General features: G+C 47.4%; 3 protein-coding genes across 3 annotated transcripts; all 3 read left to right on the forward strand.

Moving 5' to 3' along the window:
- The first annotated feature begins 532 nt into the window (after nt 1-532).
- On the forward strand, nt 533-5,910 carry LOC105418129 (fibronectin type III domain-containing protein 7-like). The gene is made up of 15 exons (XM_029831147.1): nt 533-670; nt 769-1,038; nt 1,114-1,371; nt 1,476-1,736; nt 1,815-2,075; nt 2,170-2,430; nt 2,505-2,759; nt 2,836-3,102; nt 3,189-3,449; nt 3,541-3,798; nt 3,888-4,154; nt 4,272-4,535; nt 4,626-4,895; nt 4,990-5,250; nt 5,587-5,910. Exons 2-15 carry the CDS (start codon nt 882-884, stop codon nt 5,895-5,897), a joined length of 3,612 nt encoding a protein of 1,203 aa, XP_029687007.1. The 5' UTR covers nt 533-670; nt 769-881; the 3' UTR covers nt 5,898-5,910.
- LOC115247967 (fibronectin-like) lies at nt 5,911-16,548 on the forward strand. Its single transcript, XM_029831148.1, has 30 exons — nt 5,911-6,178; nt 6,277-6,546; nt 6,622-6,879; nt 6,984-7,244; nt 7,323-7,583; nt 7,678-7,938; nt 8,012-8,266; nt 8,343-8,609; nt 8,696-8,956; nt 9,048-9,305; nt 9,395-9,661; nt 9,780-10,043; nt 10,134-10,403; nt 10,498-10,758; nt 11,095-11,355; nt 11,429-11,686; nt 11,785-12,054; nt 12,130-12,387; nt 12,492-12,752; nt 12,831-13,091; nt 13,186-13,446; nt 13,520-13,774; nt 13,851-14,117; nt 14,204-14,464; nt 14,556-14,656; nt 14,735-14,813; nt 14,903-15,169; nt 15,293-15,538; nt 15,608-15,855; nt 16,345-16,548. The coding sequence occupies exons 2-30, from the start codon at nt 6,390-6,392 to the stop codon at nt 16,546-16,548; spliced, it is 7,059 nt and encodes a 2,352-aa protein (XP_029687008.1). The 5' UTR covers nt 5,911-6,178; nt 6,277-6,389.
- On the forward strand, nt 15,068-21,227 carry LOC105418135 (fibronectin type III domain-containing protein 7-like). Its single transcript, XM_029830848.1, has 16 exons — nt 15,068-15,169; nt 15,275-15,538; nt 15,608-16,246; nt 16,345-16,605; nt 16,681-16,938; nt 17,016-17,276; nt 17,449-17,706; nt 17,796-18,059; nt 18,136-18,399; nt 18,490-18,759; nt 18,849-19,109; nt 19,202-19,462; nt 19,537-19,827; nt 19,906-20,142; nt 20,283-20,336; nt 20,785-21,227. The coding sequence occupies exons 4-16, from the start codon at nt 16,602-16,604 to the stop codon at nt 21,066-21,068; spliced, it is 2,967 nt and encodes a 988-aa protein (XP_029686708.1). The 5' UTR covers nt 15,068-15,169; nt 15,275-15,538; nt 15,608-16,246; nt 16,345-16,601; the 3' UTR covers nt 21,069-21,227.
- The last annotated feature ends 26 nt before the right edge of the window (nt 21,228-21,253 follow it).

The following is a 21,253-nucleotide window of genomic DNA, read 5'->3' on the forward strand; positions in this document are numbered from 1 at the left end:
GGATGAGGAGATTTGTGTGTGTGTGTGTGTGTGTGTGTGAGTGAATAACTACATTTTTTTCCTTCTTTGACTTTGTAGTCCCATGTGCCCCACGGAATGTTAGCGCCTCCCAGGTGTGCCTCAATCGCTCAGTCCTGGTCTCATGGGTGGGAAGTCCCAGTGCATTATGGTACAACGTGACAATGATAGGCCAGGATGGACTTAAGCATCACTGTCAAACCAATTCTAGCACTTGTGAGATACCCAACATTCACTGTGGTGGAAACTACAACATCACTGTTGTGCCTCACTCTGAGACTTGCACTGGACAACAAAGTGACATTTACGAGTTCAGAACAGGTACTGACAGCCGTTTGGAAAAAATACTGTTTGCAGAAAGATGGACTTAAATCTTGAACTAATTTTTCTCCAGGTCTCTGTGCTCCTGATAATGTGACGGTGTCCCTAGCTGGCCAGGACATTATTGTCTCCTGGTCACCGGTAACAGGGGCTGAGACATTTGCAGCAATAGCAACTGCAAATGATGGCCACAATTACACATGCAACTCAACCAGTTCCAACTCCTGCAATTTGACTGGCCTTCCATGTGGAGAAAACTACACCATTACTGTGGTAACTGTGGACGGGGGCTGCTGGAGTGAGCCAAGCTCAGCTGTGGTCCTGAGAACAGGTAAAGGCACACTGGAAGCAAAAGTATTTCTGATCTTTAGGAGGATACGATCACATGGAAGTTTACATTTTTCAAACAAATCCACTCTTTTATCCCAGCTTCCTGCCAGGCTACTAACTTAACGGCCCATCTGAGCTGTGATACCAACACACTGACCCTGACGTGGGCCCAAAGTCAATTACAGGGAACCACCTACATTTTACAAACTGAGATGATAGGCAGCAACCTCCCTCCTTCAATGCACACCACCACTAATACATCATACACGCTAACCAACCTGACGTGTGGACGGAGATACGCTTTCCGCATCGCAGTGCAGGATGGACAATCCCATAGCAGCTATGGTCCAGCAACAGAAATAAGCACAGGTAAAAAATAATAATAACTGGCAAGTTTCCTGCAGCAGAAGTGTAATTGATGGATTTTCCGTCTTCATCCGTCAGCTCCCTGTCAGCCGTCCAACCTCACAGCTCGCATTGACTGTGGAGCAAACAACGCAAATTTCTCCTGGGCTGAAACAAGCGATGCAAGTTTCTACACTGTTGAGGTGACAGGAGAGCATGGTCACGTAGCGTCCTGTTCCTCCAACACGACCTCCTGCTTTGTCAAGCTTCACTGTGGTCGGTCATACTCTGCTTCACTGGTGGCTTCAACGGAATCCTGCAACAGCAGCAAACATGCTGACATTCTTTTTGACTCGGGTAAGATCTGTTCTGGACTTTATCCTCTATTCGTTAACACATTATCACAAAAAACACGGTAAGAAGAATAAAAATGACACTGGAGGTTGTTGTCTGGGCCATAGCTCCCTGCCTCCCAGACGACATCACAGCTGAGATACAGTGTAACACCAACGGGATGAACGTAAGTTGGGCGCAGACCCCCGGTTCTGACAACTACACCGCCTGGGCCATCAGCACCGATGGACGAAGAATGTCCTGCAACTCGACGTCCAACTCCTGCTCCATTCACAACCTGCAGTGTGGCCAGATCTACGAGGTGGCGGTCACCTCCTCCTCTATGGGCTGTGACATCATTGCAGGCTCAGACTATAAAGTTCATTCTGGTCAGTGCAGCAAAATCGTAATTATCAGAATTTATATGCTCCAGAGAGTAAATTGCATTTTTTTCCCTCTGTGTTTAGCTCCATGTAAACCAGAGAACACCTCTGTCGAGCAAAACTGCAGCAGCAACGTCATGACCGTCAAGTGGAACCGAAGCAACACGACCCAGAACTACACAGTTAAAGCAACGTCAGCAACAGGCGTTAACTCCACATGTGAATCGTCTCTGAGCCGCTGCACCTTTCTCAACCTGACCTGTGGTCAGCTCTACACCTTCACTGTGGTGGCACACAGTAACGTGTGCATGAGCGAGATGAGCAACCCAATAGAGACGCTCACTGGTAAACTGAATTCACCACAGCAACCACATTTATTAACTTAGTTATAAAAAACGAAAGACTTTTTAAAAACTATTTATATGTCTCCTTCTTCCAGCCCCATGTCCTCCCACCAACGTGTCTGCTAAACATAACTGCACCACGCGTAAAGCTCTGGTCCTCTGGGGCAACACGGCTGCATCTACAGGCTACAGTGTCCTGGCGATCTCCAACAGTGGACAAAACTCCTCCTGCAGCAACATGGGCACCTCCTGTCAGCTCAGTGATCTGGTCTGTGGACAGCAGTACTCTGTTGTCGTGGAGGCAATGACCAGTGGCTGCCCTGGCCCCACCAGCGCTCCTGTCACACTCACTACGGGTGATTATACCTCAAATGTAACAAATCTAGATTTTTCAAAAAGCTATAACATGTTTGTTTTTTTTTCTCTTCAGAGCCTTGTACGCCCATGAATCTCTCTGTCCACTATAACGTGAGTACTGCCCAGGTGACTTGGAATGCAGCACAAGGTGCACGCTCCTACTCTGCCCAAGCTGTGGCTGACCAGGGCTCGACCGTCCTTTGTAACACCACCAATAAAGGCTGCTTCCTGAACGGCCTGCAGTGTGGTCAGGTCTACAATGTGAGCGTGACAGCTCACGAACGGACCTGTGACAGCGAGACCTCTCCAGCCCGCCGTATCACAACTGGTTAGTGAAAAGGCAGGAAGGAATCTAGTGTTACTGTATTTACAGCTAACATATTTCTCATGTGAAATTAATTTAGAGCCTTGCCCTCCGACCAATGTTCGGGCCGTCCTGGAGTGTGAGCAACACTCTGCAACTGTTTCCTGGCAGCAGAGCCACCTTGCTACGGGTTATGTTGCCTACTTTGAGAATCAGAGCGGCCATGACACCTTGTGCACTGGCACCCAGGCAGATACACAGTGTGTTGTCTCTGGACTTGTGTGTGATACAGTGTACAGTGTCTGGGTGAAGGCTTTGGGACAGCAGTACAACAGCTCTGACAGCACCATCATCACGCTTACAGCAGGTCGTACAAATAAACAACACATGCATGTGATGTAAAAGATTTGGCATTTCCACATTTGCATTATAAGAAATGCAAACCTTCTGCAGGGCCCTGCATGGTCAGCAGAATTGGAGCTGTGATCGACTGTGAGGCGGACTCTGCAGTCATTTCCTGGCAGCCCAGTAGTGGAGCCGTGTCTTATATCACCGAGCTTACAGCAGCATCAGGTCATGTCACCAGTTGTGCCACCAATCACACCAACTGTGAACTGAGCTCCATGCAGTGTGGAGAGGAGTACAACGTCACTGTGAAGGCTGTGGGAGGTACCTGTAACAGCACTGCTCAAATGGCTGGATACCTCTCAACAGGTACGTTATGCTCACCTGAGTGTTTAATGGTTGTGTTTAACAAGAAGAGTGATGTTATTCATTCATTTATTTATCTACTTCCTCCCATTAGAGCCTTGTGCTCCCGGGAATCTCTCTGTCAGTTACAATGTGAGCACTGCCATGGTGATGTGGGGTGCAGCCAGAGGTGCCAGCTCCTACTCTGTGCAGGCTGTGACCCATCAGGGCTTGACAGCTACGTGCAATACAAGTCAAACCGACTGTTTTATTAACGGTCTTCAGTGTGGTCAGATTTACAATGTGACTGTAACCGCGCACAACCAGGCCTGCAACAACACTGTGGTGTCTGAGCGTTACCGCCTACTCACAGGTTTGTCACCAAATTGGGGAACAGAGTGCAATGCGGAAGGATCCCCATAAGTGTTTTTTGATTAAAGATCTGTCTTTCCACTTATTCAGAGCCCTGCCCTCCTACCGCCGTTCAAGCCACCATGGACTGCGAGCAACTCAATTCGACGGTTTCCTGGCAACGGAGCGACCTGGCTGTGGGTTATGTAGCTTACTTTGAAAACCAAAATGGCCACTGTGTTTCCTGTGTTGCTGGAGACACAGATGTGTCATGTCACGTGTCAGAACTGATGTGTGGCACAGTGTACCGTATCAGGGTCAAAGCTTTGGGCCAAAAGTACAACAGCTCCGACAGCACAGCGTTCTCCCTGACATCAGGTAAACACCAGCATTGTGGAAAAAAACTACTTAGATACATTCCCTTAATGTAAATTTGTGTTTTTATTTGTTGACTGTCATCATTTAAAAACTTTTTCTTCCATTTTTACTTTGTAGCTCCATGCCAGCCTCCAGGAATCACGGGTCGCCTTGATTGTGTCACCAACTCTGCTTGGATATCATGGGATGCTGCTGCAGGGGCGGACAGTTACTTTGTTACAGCTGTAGGAGCAGAAGTGTCCAGAGCCAACTGCAGCACTTCCTCCAATACTACCTGTGAGGTGGAAGACCTGGCATGTGGCGTACTGTATAATTTCAGCGTTGTTGCTAAAAACAGCAATTGTGAGAGTCAGTCCAGTGAAACCATCACCTTGGAGACAGGTAACAGACTTTTGACCTTATATATAAGCAGTTAACAAAAGGAAACCAGGCATGTGGCAGTGGCCTTTACTGAACCTGTCTCTTCTACAGCACCCTGCTCCCTCTCTGGAGTCACTGCGGTCTCTCACTGTCACAATTCCACCATCCTCGTCATGTGGGATGTGATGGAAGGCGGTGAGGGAAACACTGTGTACTCAGCCACAGCCGAAGCCAGGGACCGCACCTACCTATCGTGCAACATCACCGGCACGAGCTGCTACCTCTATGGAGCGCAGTGTGACTCCCGTTACAGCATCATAGTGTCTGCTTTGTCAGACCAGTGCAGCAATTTGAGGAGTCCACCGTACAGAATAAGCATGGGTGCGCTTAAAGTTTGTTTTCATTTCAATCATTTTTTCACTGGATTTATAACAAACTTACTGAAAAGATTTACATTAACTGCACTCTTTTTTAGAGCCGTGTCCACCTACAAATGTGGCAGCTCACACTTCCTGTGAAGAAGACAGTGCTTTGGTATCATGGAGCCCCTCTCCTGTGGCTGAAACATACCATGTCGTCGCTGTGGGTGAAGACGGACACAACCGCACTTGCAACTCTACCTCAACTAACTGCACCTTGTCTCAGCTTCTCTGCGAGCAGAAGTACACAGTTTTTGTCACAGCCAGCCATGAGAACTGCACCAGCCAGGCCAGCAATAATCTTACAATCACTACAGGTATTTGTCCACATTTGCGAGTGTAACAATAACCCAGCATGACTGCATGATACATGATTCTGCTGCTTAAAACATGAAACATATGCATCAAGTTTGTTTTTTTTATTTCTTCATTTAACATTGGAAAATATGATCCTTAAAAGTTTTATTCAGTGAAATCAACCATGTTTTTGCGAAGCTAAGCTAACCTTTCTGCTGCATATTTAGAGACAGGGGACTTAAATTATTCTTGTGACACTTAGCAAAAGAGCAACATCCCCCCCAAAACAAACAATTTACCTTAGATGAGGAAAAGTGTGTGAATAACTACATTTTTTTCCTTCTTTGACTTTGTAGCCCCATGTGCCCCACGGAATGTTAGCGCCTCCCAGGTGTGCCTCAATCGCTCAGTCCTGGTCTCATGGGTGGGAAGTCCCAGTGCATTATGGTACAACGTGACAATGATAGGCCAGGATGGACTTAAGCATCATTGTCAAACCAATTCTAGCACTTGTGAGATACCCAACATTCACTGTGGTGGAAACTACAACATCACTGTTGTGCCTCACTCTGAGACTTGCGCTGGACAACAAAGTGACATTTACGAGTTCAGAACAGGTACTGACAGCCGTTTGGAAAAAATACTGTTTGCAGAAAGATGGACTTAAATCTTGAACTAATTTTTCTCCAGGTCTCTGTGCTCCTGATAATGTGACGGTGTCCCTAGATGGCCAGGACATTGTTGTCTCCTGGTCACCAGTAACAGGGGCTGAGACATTTGCAGCAATAGCAACTGCAAATGATGGCCACAATTACACATGCAACTCAACCAGTTCCAACTCCTGCAATTTGACTGGCCTTCCATGTGGAGAAAACTACACCATTACTGTGGTAACTGTGGACGGGGGCTGCTGGAGTGAGCCAAGCTCAGCTGTGGTCCTGAGAACAGGTAAAGGCACACTGGAAGCAAAAGTATTTCTGATCTTTAGGAGGATACGATCACATGGAAGTTTACATTTTTCAAACAAATCCACTCTTTTATCCCAGCTTCCTGCCAGGCTACTAACTTAACGGCCCATCTGAGCTGTGATACCAACACACTGACCCTGACGTGGGCCCAAAGTCAATTACAGGGAACCACCTACATTTTACAAACTGAGATGATAGGCAGCAACCTCCCTCCTTCAATGCACACCACCACTAATACATCATACACGCTAACCAACCTGACGTGTGGACGGAGATACGCTTTCCGCATCGCAGTGCAGGATGGACAATCCCATAGCAGCTATGGTCCAGCAACAGAAATAAGCACAGGTAAAAAATAATAATAACTGGCAAGTTTCCTGCAGCAGAAGTGTAATTGATGGATTTTCCGTCTTCATCCGTCAGCTCCCTGTCAGCCTTCCAACCTCACAGCTCGCATTGACTGTGGAGCAAACAACGCAAATTTCTCCTGGGCTGAAACAAGTAATGCAAGTTTCTACACTGTTGAGGTGACAGGAGAGCATGGTCACGTAGCGTCCTGTTCCTCCAACACGACCTCCTGCTTTGTCAAGCTTCACTGCGGTCGGTCATACTCTGCTTCACTGGTGGCTTCAACGGAATCCTGCAACAGCAGCAAACATGCTGACATTCTTTTTGACTCGGGTAAGATCTGTTCGGGACTCTATCCTCTATTCGTTAACACATTATCACAAAAAACACGGTAAGAAGAATAAAAATGACACTGGAGGTTGTTGTCTGGGCCATAGCTCCCTGCCTCCCAGACGACATCACAGCTGAGATACAGTGTAACACCAACGGGATGAACGTAAGTTGGGCGCAGACCCCCGGTTCTGACAACTACACCGCCTGGGCCATCAGCACCGATGGACGAAGAATGTCCTGCAACTCGACGTCCAACTCCTGCTCCATTCACAACCTGCAGTGTGGCCAGATCTACGAGGTGGCGGTCACCTCCTCCTCTATGGGCTGTGACATCATTGCAGGCTCAGACTATAAAGTTCATTCTGGTCAGTGCAGAAAAATCGTAATTATCATAATTTATATGCTCCAGAGAGTAAATTGCATTTTTTTCCCTCTGTGTTTAGCTCCATGTAAACCAGAGAACACCTCTGTCGAGCAAAACTGCAGCAGCAACGTCATGACCGTCAAGTGGAACCGAAGCAACACGACCCAGAACTACACAGTTAAAGCAACGTCAGCAACAGGCGTTAACTCCACATGTGAATCGTCTCTGAGCCGCTGCACCTTTCTCAACCTGACCTGTGGTCAGCGCTACACCTTCACTGTGGTGGCACACAGTAACGTGTGCATGAGCGAGATGAGCAACCCAATAGAGACGCTCACTGGTAAACTGAATTCACCACAGCAACCACATTTATTAACTTAGTTATAAAAAACTAAAGACTTTTTAAAAACTATTTATATGTCTCCTTTTTCCAGCCCCATGTCCTCCCACCAACGTGTCCGCTAAACATAACTGCACCACGCGTAAAGCTCTGGTCCTCTGGGGCAACACGGCTGCATCTACAGGCTACAGTGTCCTGGCGATCTCCAACAGTGGACAAAACTCCTCCTGCAGCAACATGGGCACCTCCTGTCAGCTCAGTGATCTGGTCTGTGGACAGCAGTACTCTGTTGTCGTGGAGGCAATGACCAGTGGCTGCCCTGGCCCCACCAGCGCTCCTGTCACACTCACCACAGGTGATTATACCTCAAATGTAACAAATCTAGATTTTTCAAAAAGCTATAACATGTTTGTTTTTTTTCTCTTCAGAGCCTTGTACGCCCATGAATCTCTCTGTCCACTATAACGTGAGTACTGCCCAGGTGACTTGGAATGCAGCACAAGGTGCACGCTCCTACTCTGCCCAAGCTGTGGCTGACCAGGGCTCGACCGTCCTTTGTAACACCACCAATAAAGGCTGCTTCCTGAACGGCCTGCAGTGTGGTCAGGTCTACAATGTGAGCGTGACAGCTCACGAACGGACCTGTGACAGCGAGACCTCTCCAGCCCGCCGTATCACAACAGGTTAGTGAAAAGGCACGAAGGAATCTAGTGTTACTGTATTTACAGCTAACATATTTCTCATGTGAAATAAATTTAGAGCCTTGCCCTCCGACCAATGTTCGGGCCGTCCTGGAGTGTGAGCAACACTCTGCAACTGTTTCCTGGCAGCAGAGCCACCTTGCTACGGGTTATGTTGCCTACTTTGAGAATCAGAGCGGCCATGACACCTTGTGCACTGGCACCCAGGCAGATACACAGTGTGTTGTCTCTGGACTTGTGTGTGATACAGTGTACAGTGTCTGGGTGAAGGCTTTGGGACAGCAGTACAACAGCTCTGACAGCACCATCATCACGCTTACAGCAGGTCGTACAAATAAACAACACATGCATGTGATGTAAAAGATTTGGCATTTCCACATTTGCATTATAAGAAATGCAAACCTTCTGCAGGGCCCTGCATGGTCAGCAGAATTGGAGCTGTGATCGACTGTGAGGCGGACTCTGCACTCATTTCCTGGCAGCCCAGTAGTGGAGCCGTGTCTTATATCACCGAGCTTACAGCAGCATCAGGTCATGTCACCAGTTGTGCCACCAATCACACCAACTGTGAACTGAGCTCCATGCAGTGTGGAGAGGAGTACAACGTCACTGTGAAGGCTGTGGGAGGTACCTGTAACAGCACTGCTCAAATGGCTGGATACCTCTCAACAGGTACGTTATGCTCACCTGAGTGTTTAATGGTTGTGTTTAACAAGAAGAGTGATGTTATTCATTCATTTATTTATCTACTTCCTCCCATTAGAGCCTTGTGCTCCCAGGAATCTCTCTGTCAGTTACAATGTGAGCACTGCCATGGTGATGTGGGGTGCAGCCAGAGGTGCCAGCTCCTACTCTGTACAGGCTGTGACCCATCAGGGCTTGACAGCTACGTGCAATACAAGTCAAACCGACTGTTTTATTAACGGTCTTCAGTGTGGTCAGATTTACAATGTGACTGTAACTGCGCACAACCAGGCCTGTAACAACACTGTGGTGTCTGAGCGTTACCGCCTACTCACAGGTTTGTCACCAAATTGGGGAACAGAGTGCAATGCGGAAGGATCCCCATAAGTGTTTTTTGATTAAAGATCTGTCTTTCCACTTATTCAGAGCCCTGCCCCCCTACCGCCGTTCAAGCCACCATGGACTGCGAGCAACTCAATTCGACGGTTTCCTGGCAACGGAGCGACCTGGCTGTGGGTTATGTAGCTTACTTTGAAAACCAAAATGGCCACTGTGTTTCCTGTGTTGCTGGAGACACAGATGTGTCATGTCACGTGTCAGAACTGATGTGTGGCACAGTGTACCGTGTCAGGGTCAAAGCTTTGGGCCAACAGTACAACAGCTCCGACAGCACAGCGTTCTCCCTGACATCAGGTAAACACCAGCATTGTGAAAAAAAACCTACTTGGATACATTCCCTTAATGTAAATTTGTGTTTTTATTTGTTGACTGTCATCATTTAAAAACTTTTTCTTCCATTTTTACTTTGTAGCTCCATGCCAGCCTCCAGGAATCACGGGTCGCCTTGATTGTGTCACCAACTCTGCTTGGATATCATGGGATGCTGCTGCAGGGGCGGACAGTTACTTTGTTACAGCTGTAGGAGCAGAAGGGTCCAGAGCCAACTGCAGCACTTCCTCCAATACTACCTGTGAGGTGGAAGACCTGGCATGTGGCGTACTGTATAATTTCAGCGTTGTTGCTAAAAACAGCAATTGTGAGAGTCAGTCCAGTGAAACCATCACCTTGGAGACAGGTAACAGACTTTTGACCTTATATATAAGCAGTTAACAAAAGGAAACCAGGCATGTGGCAGTGGCCTTTACTGAACCTGTCTCTTCTACAGCACCCTGCTCCCTCTCTGGAGTCACTGCGGTCTCTCAGTGTCACAATTCCACCATCCTCGTCTTGTGGGATGTGATGGAAGGCGGTGAGGGAAACACTGTGTACTCAGCCACAGCCGAAGCCAGGGACCGCACCTACCTATCGTGCAACATCACCGGCACGAGCTGCTACCTCTATGGAGCGCAGTGTGACTCCCGTTACAGCATCATAGTGTCTGCTTTGTCAGACCAGTGCAGCAATTTGAGGAGTCCACCGTACAGAATAAGCATGGGTGCGCTCAAAGTTTGTTTTCATTTCAATCATTTTTTCACTGGATTTATAACAAACTTACTGAAAAGATTTACATTAACTGCACTCTTTTTTAGAGCCGTGTCCACCTACAAATGTGGCAGCTCACACTTCCTGTGAAGAAGACAGTGCTTTGGTATCATGGAGCCCCTCTCCTGTGGCTGAAACATACCATGTCGTCGCTGTGGGTGAAGACGGACACAACCGCACTTGCAACTCTACCTCAACTAACTGCACCTTGTCTCAGCTTCTCTGCGAGCAGAAGTACACAGTTTTTGTCACAGCCAGCCATGAGAACTGCACCAGCCAGGCCAGCAATAATCTTACAATCACTACAGGTATTTGTCCACATTTGCGAGTGTAACAATAACCCAGCATGACTGCATGATACATGATTCTGCTGCTTAAAACATGAAACATATGCATCAAGTTGTTTTTTTTTATTTCTTCATTTAACATTGGAAAATATGATCCTTAAAAGTTTTATTCAGTGAAATCAACCATGTTTTTGCGAAGCTAAGCTAACCTTTCTGCTGCATATTTAGAGACAGGGGACTTAAATTATTCTTGTGACACTTAGCAAAAGAGCAACATCCCCCCCAAAACAAACAATTTACCTTAGATGAGGAAAAGTGTGTGAATAACTACATTTTTTTCCTTCTTTGACTTTGTAGCCCCATGTGCCCCACGGAATGTTAGCGCCTCCCAGGTGTGCCTCAATCGCTCAGTCCTGGTCTCATGGGTGGGAAGTCCCAGTGCATTATGGTACAACGTGACAATGATAGGCCAGGATGGACTTAAGCATCATTGTCAAACCAATTCTAGCACTTGTGAGATACCCAACATTCACTGTGGTGGAAACTACAACATCACTGTTGTGCCTCACTCTGAGACTTGCGCTGGACAACAAAGTGACATTTACGAGTTCAGAACAGGTACTGACAGCCGTTTGGAAAAAATACTGTTTGCAGAAAGATGGACTTAAATCTTGAACTAATTTTTCTCCAGGTCTCTGTGCTCCTGATAATATAACGGTGTCCCCAGCTGGCCAGGACATTGTTGTCTCCTGGTCACCAGTAACAGGGGCTGAGACATTTGCAGCAATAGCAACTGCAAATGATGGCCACAATTACACATGCAACTCAACCAGTTCCAACTCCTGCAATTTGACTGACCTTCCATGTGGAGAAAACTACACCATTACTGTGGTAACTGTGGACGGGGGCTGCTGGAGTGAGCCAAGCTCAGCTGTGGTCCTGAGAACAGGTAAAGGCACACTGGAAGCAAAAGTATTTCTGATCTTTAGGAGGATACGATCACATGGAAGTTTACATTTTTCAAACAAATCCACTCTTTTATCCCAGCTTCCTGCCAGGCTACTAACTTAACGGCCCATCTGAGCTGTGATACCAACACACTGACCCTGACGTGGGCCCAAAGTCAATTACAGGGAACCACCTACATTTTACAAACTGAGATGATAGGCAGCAACCTCCCTCCTTCAATGCACACCACCACTAATACATCATACACGCTAACCAACCTGACGTGTGGACGGAGATACGCTTTCCGCATCGCAGTGCAGGATGGACAATCCCATAGCAGCTATGGTCCAGCAACAGAAATAAGCACAGGTAAAAAATAATAATAACTGGCAAGTTTCCTGCAGCAGAAGTGTAATTGATGGATTTTCCGTCTTCATCCGTCAGCTCCCTGTCAGCCGTCCAACCTCACAGCTCGCATTGACTGTGGAGCAAACAACGCAAATTTCTCCTGGGCTGAAACAAGTAATGCAAGTTTCTACACTGTTGAGGTGACAGGAGAGCATGGTCACGTAGCGTCCTGTTCCTCCAACACGACCTCCTGCTTTGTCAAGCTTCACTGCGGTCGGTCATACTCTGCTTCACTGGTGGCTTCAACGGAATCCTGCAACAGCAGCAAACATGCTGACATTCTTTTTGACTCGGGTAAGATCTGTTCTGGACTTTATCCTCTATTCGTTAACACATTATCACAAAAAACACTGTAAGAAGAATAAAAATGACACTGGAGGTTGTTGTCTGGGCCATAGCTCCCTGCCTCCCAGACGACATCACAGCTGAGATACAGTGTAACACCAACGGGATGAACGTAAGTTGGGCGCAGACCCCCGGTTCTGACAACTACACCGCCTGGGCCATCAGCACCGATGGACGAAGAATGTCCTGCAACTCGACGTCCAACTCCTGCTCCATTCACAACCTGCAGTGTGGCCAGATCTACGAGGTGGCGGTCACCTCCTCCTCTATGGGCTGTGACATCATTGCAGGCTCAGACTATAAAGTTCATTCTGGTCAGTGCAGCAAAATCGTAATTATCAGAATTTATATGCTCCAGAGAGTAAATTGCATTTTTTTCCCTCTGTGTTTAGCTCCATGTAAACCAGAGAACACCTCTGTCGAGCAAAACTGCAGCAGCAACGTCATGACCGTCAAGTGGAACCGAAGCAACACGACCCAGAACTACACAGTTAAAGCAACGTCAGCAACAGGCGTTAACTCCACATGTGAATCGTCTCTGAGCCGCTGCACCTTTCTCAACCTGACCTGTGGTCAGCTCTACACCTTCACTGTGGTGGCACACAGTAACGTGTGCATGAGCGAGATGAGCAACCCAATAGAGACGCTCACTGGTAAACTGAATTCACCACAGCAACCACATTTATTAACTTAGTTATAAAAAACTAAATACTTTTTAAAAACTATTTATATGTCTCCTTTTTCCAGCCCCATGTCCTCCCACCAACGTGTCCGCTAAACATAACTGCACCACGCGTAAAGCTCTGGTCTGCTGGGGCAACACGGCTGCATCTACAGGCTACAGTGTCCTGGCGATCTCCAACAGTGGACAAAACTCCTCCTGCAGCAACATGGGCACCTCCTGTCAGCTCAGTGATCTGGTCTGTGGACAGCAGTACTCTGTTGTCGTGGAGGCAATGACCAGTGGCTGCCCTGGCCCCACCAGCGCTCCTGTCACACTCACTACGGGTGATTATACCTCAAATGTAACAAATCTAGATTTTTCAAAAAGCTATAACATGTTTGTTTTTTTTCTCTTCAGAGCCTTGTACGCCCATGAATCTCTCTGTCCACTATAACGTGAGTACTGCCCAGGTGACTTGGAATGCAGCACAAGGTGCACGCTCCTACTCTGCCCAAGCTGTGGCTGACCAGGGCTCGACCGTCCTTTGTAACACCACCAATAAAGGCTGCTTCCTGAACGGCCTGCAGTGTGGTCAGGTCTACAATGTGAGCGTGACAGCTCACGAACGGACCTGTGACAGCGAGACCTCTCCAGCCCGCCGTATCACAACTGGTTAGTGAAAAGGCAGGAAGGAATCTAGTGTTAATGTATTTACAGCTAACATATTTCTCATGTGAAATAAATTTAGAGCCTTGCCCTCCGACCAATGTTCGGGCCGTCCTGGAGTGTGAGCAACACTCTGCAACTGTTTCCTGGCAGCAGAGCAATCTTGCTACGGGTTATGTTGCCTACTTTGAGAATCAGAGCGGCCATGACACCTTGTGCACTGGCACCCAGGCAGATACACAGTGTGTTGTCTCTGGACTGGTGTGTGATACAGTGTATAGTGTCAGGGTGAAGGCTTTGGGACAGCAGTACAACAGCTCTGACAGCACCATCATCACGCTTACAGCAGGTCGTACAAATAAACAACACATGCATGTGATGTAAAAGATTTGGCATTTCCACATTTGCATTATAAGAAATGCAAACCTTCTGCAGGGCCCTGCATGGTCAGCAGAATTGGAGCTGTGATCGACTGTGAGGCGGACTCTGCACTCATTTCCTGGCAGCCCAGTAGTGGAGCCGTGTCTTATATCACCGAGCTTACAGCAGCATCAGGTCATGTCACCAGTTGTGCCACCAATCACACCAACTGTGAACTGAGCTCCATGCAGTGTGGAGAGGAGTACAACGTCACTGTGAAGGCTGTGGGAGGTACCTGTAACAGCACTGCTCAAATGGCTGGATACCTCTCAACAGGTACGTTATGCTCACCTGAGTGTTTAATGGTTGTGTTTAACAAGAAGAGTGATGTTATTCATTCATTTATTTATCTACTTCCTCCCATTAGAGCCTTGTGCTCCCGGGAATCTCTCTGTCAGTTACAATGTGAGCATTGCCATGGTGATGTGGGGTGCAGCCAGAGGTGCCAGCTCCTACTCTGTGCAGGCTGTGACCCATCAGGGCTTGACAGCTACGTGCAATACAAGTCAAACCGACTGTTTTATTAACGGTCTTCAGTGTGGTCAGATTTACAATGTGACTGTAACCGCGCACAACCAGGCCTGCAACAACACTGTGGTGTCTGAGCGTTACCGCCTACTCACAGGTTTGTCACCAAATTGGGGAACAGAGTGCAATGCGGAAGGATCCCCATAAGTGTTTTTTGATTAAAGATCTGTCTTTCCACTTATTCAGAGCCCTGCCCTCCTACCGCCGTTCAAGCCACCATGGACTGCGAGCAACTCAATTCGACGGTTTCCTGGCAACGGAGCGACCTGGCTGTGGGTTATGTAGCTTACTTTGAAAACCAAAATGGCCACTGTGTTTCCTGTGTTGCTGGAGACACAGATGTGTCATGTCACGTGTCAGAACTGATGTGTGGCACAGTGTACCGTGTCAGGGTCAAAGCTTTGGGCCAACAGTACAACAGCTCCGACAGCACAGCGTTCTCCCTGACATCAGGTAAACACCAGCATTGTGGGAAAAAAACTACTTAGATACATTCCCTTAATGTAAATTTGTGTTTTTATTTGTTGACTGTCATCATTTAAAAACTTTTTCTTCCAGCTCCGTGTATGCCTGCAGAGCTACATGTAGACGTTGAATGTAGCTCTGATGTTGCCGCTGTCGTGTCCTGGAACGCGACCTACGGCACAGCAAACTTTTCTCTGACTGCCATCATCAGTGGAACCGTTCAGACTCTGTGCACAACCCAGCACAATGCCTGCAATGTGACAGGTTTAAGCTGTGGGGAAACCTACAACCTCAGTCTCACCGCCAGCAATGATCAGTGCAGCTTCGCAGCACCCACGCATGCTAATCTCACCGCTCGTGAGTGTTTACAGGGCAGATGCTCTTAAGTTGCACCTGAGCGAGATTTAACCATCATATTCCCCTCAGGTCCTTGTCCTCCTCAGCGTGTAGCTATCGATCTGCAGTGTGGCTCCAGGACGGCAGTCCTGTCCTGGGAGGAGAGGGCTGATGTTGAACTGTATAGAGGAAGGGCCGTGAAGACATCTGGAAGTGAGGTACACAACTGTACCTCCACCGGCTCGACATGTCAGTTCTCATCACTGGACTGCGGAGAGACATACAACTTCACCGTGACGGCATACAGCCAAGGCTGCTCCAGCCAGGCCAGTAGCACCGTATCCCTTCAAACAGGCATGCTCCATTCCCATAATTCAATGTATCGGATGAGAGTTATCTCACAATTTAATAGCATATTTCATATTCATGGAGTACTATTTGTTCCAGCTGAGTGGTGAACTTTATTTTCAGAGCCCTGCCAGCCAGTGATTGTGTCTGCTCAGACTGTCTGTAACACTACGGAGGTGCGAATCTCCTGGCACCAAGCACGGGGTGTTGTGAACTACACGGTGGCAGCGACGGGTCACCTCGGCTACACCAGCACACACAATACAACCCAGACTCTTCTGTTAGCTGCTGTCCCATGTGGACAGGAGTACAATGTCACTGTTCAAGGTCAGGGAGGCCAGTGTGTCAGCCTTCCCAGCACCCCCGCTTTCTTCAAATCTGGTAATGATATTAAGGCTCTTTTCTCACATTAAAACACATTTGTCTTCCGGGTGCACATTTCTATCTGACTGCATGCTTTACTCCCTCCTCTTTTTTAGCTCCTTGCATCCCCCATGATGTCACTACCAATGTTCAATGTGAGGCTGATCAGGGCTCCGTCAGCTGGGGACTCAGCAACGGTGCCCAATCTTACATTGCTGTGGCAACGGGTCTTGATGGACATCGGCACGAGTGTCTCACAAACACCACCTCCTGCACTTGGAGCGACCTACACTGTGGAGAAGAATACACTGTTGTGGTGAGAGCAAAGGATGGCAACTGCACCAGTCTGCCCAGCAACAGCTCTGTCATCTATATGGGTATGCTCTGGAATACTTGAAAAAAATTGGAATATATTACAAAACATAACTAACTCTTTAAGCCATTTTTTCCAGATCCGTGTACCCCCCACAATTTGTCCGCCTCTGTGAACTGTGATATGAGAATTGTTTCCCTCAGCTGGGATGGCAGAAATGGGACCAATGTGTACATGGTCTCTGCTGAGGCAGCGAACAGAACAACCAGCCTCACCACTAATGGTACCACAGCACACTTTTCTGACTTATCCTGTGGTCAGAACTACAGCCTGATAGTGGCACCTCACAGCCAGTACTGTCCAGGCACCACCGGCACTCCAGCCTCCATACAGACATGTAGGTCAAATGGCACTGATGAAGAATGTGTTAGCTTGTAAATACACAAAAAAGCTCAATCAGTTCTTGTCTTTCAGGGCCGTGCCCACCTGTGAGAATCTCTACCAGGCAGGACTGTCTCTCTGCCCTTGTGGAGGTGGCGTGGGAGGCCAGCAATGGGTCGGACTTCTACACAGCCACCATTCAGACCGGGGACGGCATCTCAAATGTGTGCATGTCAGACTCTAACCAATGCAGCGTCCCCGGTCTCATCTGTGGCCGTAACTTCTCAGTGACAGTCACGGCATCCAACCAACAGTGTAAAATCAACTCCAGCGAAAGCACCAGTCTGCAGTCAGGTAAGATGTTGAAAGGCCACCGATACAAGTACATGCAAACAGATCAAAATAAGCCAAGAATTGTAAAAAGTGGTGAATTTCTGGTTGCCAATAGGTTTATCCACAGTATAGACTTTTACAAAAAAAAATTAAAACTACAGATATGTTTTAAACTTAAATCTACTTCCTGCAGTACCGTGTGCTCCCACAAACATCTCCACGGTAACTAATGGCACCACCAACACTGCTCTGGTGTCGTGGTCTCCCAGTCTGGGTGCAGTACGGTACACAGTAACAGCACAAAGTAATCTAAACAATGTCAGCTGCCAGACCTCTGAAGTCACCTGTAACCTCGACACCCTCACGTGTGGCAACAGCTACTCTGTTCAAGTAGTTGCCATGGATGACAACTGCTCTAGTATCCCCAGCCAGGCTCAGATGGTTACTACAGGTAACGCCAGCACAGTCCATCCAAGACAGCCAAGCATCTGTTCAAACATTTCAACTGTAGTTTATTAACCACACTCTTCACACTTTTAGCTCCCTGCCCACCTCAGAATGTGAGCGTCAACGTCAGCTGTCCATCAAACGACATCAGCATCTCTTGGAACACCACGGGAGCAGCTGATCACTTCCTGGTTTCAGTAATTCCAGACAATGGGGGAGCCAGCGAGTCATGCAACACCACAAACACTGCCTGTTCCATCAGAAATGTGACCTGTGGACATACATTCAGTGTTCATGTCACATCTGTCAGAGGCAGCTCCCACAGTCAACACAGTCAGACCATCAGCATCCAATCAGGTACGACAGCTTAAAAACCATCCTTGCACGAGCCCTTCCATGATCAATGACTTGAAACTCCATTTTTACTTTGTAGCTCCATGCCAGCCTCCAGGAATCACGGGTCGCCTTGATTGTGTCACCAACTCTGCTTGGATATCATGGGATGCTGCTGCAGGGGCGGACAGTTACTTTGTTACAGCTGTAGGAGCAGAAGGGTCCAGAGCCAACTGCAGCACTTCCTCCAATACTACCTGTGAGGTGGAAGACCTGGCATGTGGCGTACTGTATAATTTCAGCGTTGTTGCTAAAAACAGCAATTGTGAGAGTCAGTCCAGTGAAACCATCACCTTGGAGACAGGTAACAGACTTTTGACCTTATATATAAGCAGTTAACAAAAGGAAACCAGGCATGTGGCAGTGACCTTAACTGAACCTGTCTCTTCTACAGCACCCTGCTCCCTCTCTGGAGTCACTGCGGTCTCTCAGTGTCACAATTCCACCATCCTCGTCTTGTGGGATGTGATGGAAGGCGGTGAGGGAAACACTGTGTACTCAGCCACAGCCGAAGCCAGGGACCGCACCTACCTATCGTGCAACATCACCGGCACGAGCTGCTACCTCTATGGAGCGCAGTGTGACTCCCGTTACAGCATCATAGTGTCTGCTTTGTCAGACCAGTGCAGCAATTTGAGGAGTCCACCGTACAGAATAAGCATGGGTGTGCTCAAAGTTTGTTTTCATTCATTTTTTCACTGGATTTAAAGTAAACTTACTGAAAAGATTTACACTAACTGCACTCTTTTTTAGAGCCGTGTCCACCTACAAATGTGGCAGCTCATACATCCTGTGAAGAAGACAGTGCTTTGGTATCATGGAGCCCCTCTCCTGTGGCTGAAACATACCATGTTGTCGCTGTGGGTGAAGACGGACACAACCGCACTTGCAACTCTACCTCAACTAACTGCACCTTGTCTCAGCTCCTCTGCGAGCAGAAGTACACAGTTTTTGTCACAGCCAGCCATGAGAACTGCACCAGCCAGGCCAGCAATAATCTTACAATCACTACAGGTATTTGTCCACATATTTGCGAGTGTAACCAATAACCCAGCATGACTGCATGATACCTGATTCAGCTGCTTAGTAATTTCGTCTCTACGCAGGCCCCTGCCAGCCAAATGGCCTATCTGTTGAATACCACTGCCACAACCAGTCTGTCCTGTTGTCATGGACACGCAGGGAAAATGCTGTAGTATATTATGGTTATGCACAGAATGGAAATGGAAGCAAGTTGCTTTGTCAGAGCACAAGTACCACCTGCACAATCCATGGTCTCGATTGTGGAGCAGCCTATAATTTCTCTGTCCAAGCATCAGACGGGGTCTGCAACAGCTCATTCAGTCAGCCATTGCTAAAAACAACAAGTAGGTACATTTTAGAGCTCAGCACTTATAGAACCTTTGCATCACAACAGGATAAATACCTTTTTCGCCATCAGTCCCCTGTCCTCCAGACACCGTCGAGCTGCAGCTGCTGCCTATGCAGATGGAGATCCAGGTGCTGCGCTTTGAGTGGATGGAGGTCAACTGCAATAATACCCAGTACCTGCTGAAGTTAACAGGAAGTTTGTTGGGAGACAGCCAAGCGCAGTTCGACCTCTCGTCCTACTGGACGAGCACGACCTACTATGAGATCCCTCTGCCTTGTGGTTCATCCTACACTGCTACAGTGGAAAGCAGAAATGCAGCTGGTACCAGTGACCCATCTGTCGCTCTCACTGGAAATACAGGTACAGTGCACTTCACATTCATGGACTTTTTAAAATTTGTGTTTCAGGTGCTTTTATTACTTCTTTGTCTGGTTTCAGCTCCTTGTCCACCAACAGAAGTGGTTTTCAGCGGAAACAGCACCTCTGCCACAGTTTCGTGGAACACATCTGTTTTTGCCACCACATATACAGTATATGACAACAGTGTTACACCCAGACAGCAGCTATGCAGCACCGCATCATTCTCCTGTTCTCTGTTCAACGTTGCCTCCACCAACCTGGTGATGACAGCCAGCAACGCAGCTGGAGAGAGTGAAGCTACTAATGTCACAATTGGTAGGAATTTTGAGTGTGTGTGTGTGTGTGTGTGTGTGTGTGAGAGAGAGAGAGGGGTGGGGGGGGGGGGGGGGGAGAGAATAAGGTGGCAAGTAAAACCTTTTTTTTTCATTTTCTTAACTGAATGTGTTTTTCTTTAGCAGCAAGACTACAGCGCAAAAGAAGAGATCTCACTAAACAAACATTACATAACGGTAAGTTTGCATTTATAACATTAAAGAATTTTAAGCACTTAAATAATAACAGAGATGCTGTTATCCAATAGTTTTGAATAAGTGTCACCGACATCTAATCTAAGCATTGCTGGCAATAAAGTAATAACATTGATTATTAATTATTGACATTTTGTCAATTTAATTGGTAAACGCAGCATGTAAAGCTACTTTCATTTTATAGAGATATAATCAAGGTAATAAACGTTTGGGATATAAATCACCGCAGTGAAATGTGTTTATGAATGGATACTTCACATAAATTAGAGATTACCAGCTTCCGGTCATTTTAGACTTACTTCCGGTAAAAGCGCCTCCCCTTTCCATAGCGGAAGCGATTATTGGGAATATCGGTCTTTCCCTAGAAAATCATCATTAAGCATTTAACACTGGACCTAAAAGAGCTGTATGCTTCTTTTTACCCCAACAGAGGCCCACTCTACTCTGACGGTGAATGTTACTCGCGTCACATCGACATTCATTTACCTGGAGTGGTTTCCGGCGGATGAAGACGCCACTTACACGGTGATTATTAAGAAACAAGACGGCCCAATGGCCGAGACTGAACCTCGGAAACTCACCGTGATCGGCAGCAAAATCTTTGTGATGGATCTGAGCCCGAAGTCGGCCTATTGCTTGAGTGTGTCCACGGGTGTTGAACCAGAATCAGAGCTTGTGTGTGTGCAAACAGCATCGGAGTCACACAGCCATTAGAGGGCTGCAAACATCTGCCTTCACATTAAAATAAACACTTACATCTTAAAGTGCTGCAGCAATTTGGGTTTGGAACCTTGGATGTTTTTTGTAATGTTCTTTCCTACTGATCTGGCTTGAGTCTGTTCAATATTTCAATTAAATGTCTTCTTGAAGGATGTTATTTTCCATCATTTATTTGGTTG

The sequence above is a fragment of the Takifugu rubripes genome, chromosome 22, assembly GCF_901000725.2.
Source record: "Takifugu rubripes chromosome 22, fTakRub1.2, whole genome shotgun sequence".
Taxonomy (NCBI): Eukaryota; Metazoa; Chordata; class Actinopteri; order Tetraodontiformes; family Tetraodontidae; genus Takifugu; species Takifugu rubripes.